Genomic DNA, 3,269 nt, shown 5'->3' on the forward strand with positions numbered 1-3,269 from the left:
AAGAAACCTCTGAACACAGAGGACTGATCTGGGAAAAGAGTATCATGACAAAAAAAAACAACATCTTAAATTCAGATACTCACGGCCAGGCACGGTGGCTCATGCCCATAGTCCCAGCACTTTGGGAGGTCAAGGCGGGCAGATTAGTTGAACCCAGGAGTTCAAGACCAGCTTGGGCAACATAGCAAGAGCCTGTCTATACTAAAAATTTAAAAAGAAAAAAAAAATACCCAGGTGCAGTGGTGCCTGTGGTCCCAAGTACTCAGGAAGTTGAGGTGGGAGGATGGCTTGAGCCCAGGGGTTGGAGGCTGCAGTGAGCTACAATTGCGTCACTGCTCTGCAGCCTGGGTGACAGAATGAGAGCTCTGTCTCTAGGGGGAAAAATAAATCGGAAACTCGGGCTGAGAGAGGGCAGGTTACCTGCCAGAGGCCTACAGGTGGTGCTGGCCCTGCTGCACCTGGAGGGTGGTTCTCTCCCAGCCAGCCTTTCAGGTAGGCACTGTGACTGTCCCCACAGCACAGGTGTGAAAGCTGCGTCACAGAGAACTTGTTAGGTGACTTCCCTCAGGTCACACAGCGGCCAGGGGTGGAGGTGGAAATCTGAGTAGGGCGGTCTGGCTTCAACGTAAACATGCATCACCGCTGCACCTGGCTGTCCTAGAGATGGCTCTCAAAGACAGCATGCAGAGAGAGGTGTGGGGCACGGTGGTGGCCAGAGAAGGAGCCCCAGCCCCTCCCGGGCCTGTCCCCACATGAGGGGCAGCCTCACATAGCCTCTCTGCTTCTCCCGCCAGCACCTCTGAGACGTCCCTGTACCAGGTCCTGCTGGGGGCAAGGCAGCTAGTGCAGCCAGGGCCGCACGCTGTGTATGCACGGGTGAGGCGGGTGGAGAGCAACCCCCTGTACCAGGGCATGGCCTCCAGTGCCGACGTGGCCCTGGTGGAGCTGGAGGCACCAGTGCCCTTCACCAATTACATCCTCCCCGTGTGCCTGCCCGACCCCTCGGTGATCTTTGAGACGGGCATGAACTGCTGGGTCACTGGCTGGGGCAGCTCCAGTGAGCAAGGTAAGGAGACAGGGCTGGGAAGTAATGAGGGATGTGCCTCAAGAAGGCCCAGGGCGGCTTGGGGGCCATTCTGAACCCACAGTCTTCCTGTTGCTATATTAATACACACACAAGGTCTCTGTTCACATAGGTGGGGCTGAGGGGAGCAGCAGCAGACCCAGAAGGAAGAGGGGGTGAAGGGAGACGGGGACAGAAAGGGCCCAGCCTGCTGCCTGGAAGGAGGGAGGGTGTCTGCCCCACAGTGCCCCAGGCCAGAGATAGTCTAAACGTGAGGAAAGGGCAGGCAGGATGGAGTGGTGGTTCCCGGGGGCCGTGGGTTCTTGATGAGGAAGTCTGTTGAGCCCTGGGCCGTTCTGACCCTCCCCAGACCGCCTGCCCAACCCGCGGATCCTGCAGAAACTCGCTGTGCCCATCATTGACACGCCCAAGTGCAACCTGCTCTACAGCAAAGACGCCGAATTTGGCTACCAACCCAAAATCATCAAGAATGACATGCTGTGCGCCGGCTTTGAGGAGGGCAAGAAGGACGCCTGCAAGGTGGGAGCAATGTGGTGTCCACGGGGACTCAGTCCCCGCCTCCGGGCCCAGGGCAGGGTGGGATCATGCCCTGCTCCATGGGCTGTGCATTCAACCAGCTGGGCAGCTTGCTTCGTAAAAGCAGATTCTGGGGCCGGGCGCGGTGGCTCATGCCTGTAATCCCAGCACTTTGGGAGGCTGAGGCGGGCGGATCACGAGGTCAGGAGATCAAGACCATCCTGGCTAACACAGTGAAACCCCGTCTCTACTAAAAATACAAAAAATTAGCCAGGCGTGGTGGCAGGTGCCTGTACTCCCAGCTACTTGGGAGGCTGAGGCAGGAGAATGGCATGAACCTGGGAGGCAGAGCTTGAAGCGAGCAGAGATCGCGCCACTACACTCCAGCCTGGGTGACAGCGAGACTCTGTCTCAAAAAAGAAAAGAAAAAGCAGATTCCTGGACCCCACCCCAGGTGGGTCAGTCAGTGGTTCTGGGGTGGGGCTCAGGAAACTGCATTTTCAACACACACACACCCTTGTTGATCTGGGGACAATAAAGAAATAGGCACTCTAGTCAATCGGCCGGCAGGGGAGGGGGAGCCGGGCCGGGAGGCTCTGGGATGGAGAGAAGGAGTCCAATGTGGAGTTACATGCCTCCTGTGTGGCTGTAAATGAGTCTCTGGGAACTCAAGGTGGGCTGACAGTGCCTCTGCATCCCCCACAGGGCGACTCGGGCGGCCCCCTGCTGTGCCTCGTGGGTCAGTCATGGCTGCAGGCCGGGGTGATCAGCTGGGGTGAGGGCTGCGCCCGGCAGAACCGCCCAGGTGTCTACATCCGTGTCACTGCCCACCACAACTGGATCCATCAGATCATCCCCACACTGCAGTTCCAGCCAGCCAGGTCGGGTGGCCAGAAGCAAGACCCTCGGGGCCAGCAGCCCCTTGAGCAGAGCTCTGCACCCAGCCTGGCTGCCCACACCATCCTGCTGGTTCTCCCAGCGCTGCTGTTGCACCTCTGAGCCCCACCAGACTCATTTGTAAATAGTGCTCCTTCCTCCCCTCTCAAATACCGTTATTTTATTTATGTTTCCTCCAATAAAAACCCAGCCTGTGTGCCAGCTGCCCACGTGGGGATCCTTGGGCGACCCCAGCGGGTGAGGAGCTGTGAGTTGCAGAACAAGGCCCAGGCGGGAGATGTGGAGGCCTCTGGTCATCTCTGAATCAGCAGAAGGGAGCTGCAGTTGGTGTCTGAGGCGAGGGCAGCACCAGAGCATGGGACCCCTGTCATGGGCCTCACACAGGAGGCCCCCTGCTGCCACCTGTCCCCCTGTTCCCTCACCTTGAAGGCCGCCCCAGGGTGGACACTGGGGACAGCGACGGACATAGGTGGAAAGACCCTCAGGGCCACGCAGGAGCCATGCCTAGGGGAGAGCAGGGCATGGAGGGGCTGGCTGGGCAGGGGCACCTCAGCCTCCCAAGCCTGCACTTCTGGCTGCCCATGTCTCGGTGCCACCCAACTTCTCTAAACCACTTCAGCAGGAGTGGTGATAGTTGCTCCCTCGGGTGGGTGCCCACACCTGTGCTTTCCTGCTCCTGGCACCCTTTGTCTCCCTGTGCCCTGGTGTCTCCCCTTGACCCTTGGCTCCTCTTCCTCCGCCCCATTCTTCAGTCTCCACCCCCATGCCAGAG

General features: G+C 59.1%; 1 protein-coding gene across 1 annotated transcript in view; it reads left to right on the top strand.

Moving 5' to 3' along the window:
• The window catches only part of PRSS27 (protease, serine 27), an 8,792-nt gene extending 6,090 nt beyond the window's left edge, over positions 1–2,702 (top strand). Inside the window, exons 4-6 of the mRNA XM_011950252.1 lie at positions 795–1,066; positions 1,434–1,603; positions 2,306–2,702. Coding sequence (XP_011805642.1) covers positions 795–1,066; positions 1,434–1,603; positions 2,306–2,599 — 736 coding nt within the window. The 3' untranslated portion in view covers positions 2,600–2,702. The remainder of the gene's footprint in view (positions 1–794; positions 1,067–1,433; positions 1,604–2,305) is intronic.
• The last annotated feature ends 567 nt before the right edge of the window (positions 2,703–3,269 follow it).

Source organism: Colobus angolensis, unplaced genomic scaffold (genome assembly GCF_000951035.1).
Source record: "Colobus angolensis palliatus isolate OR3802 unplaced genomic scaffold, Cang.pa_1.0 Scaffold303, whole genome shotgun sequence".
Lineage (NCBI taxonomy): Eukaryota > Metazoa > Chordata > Mammalia > Primates > Cercopithecidae > Colobus > Colobus angolensis.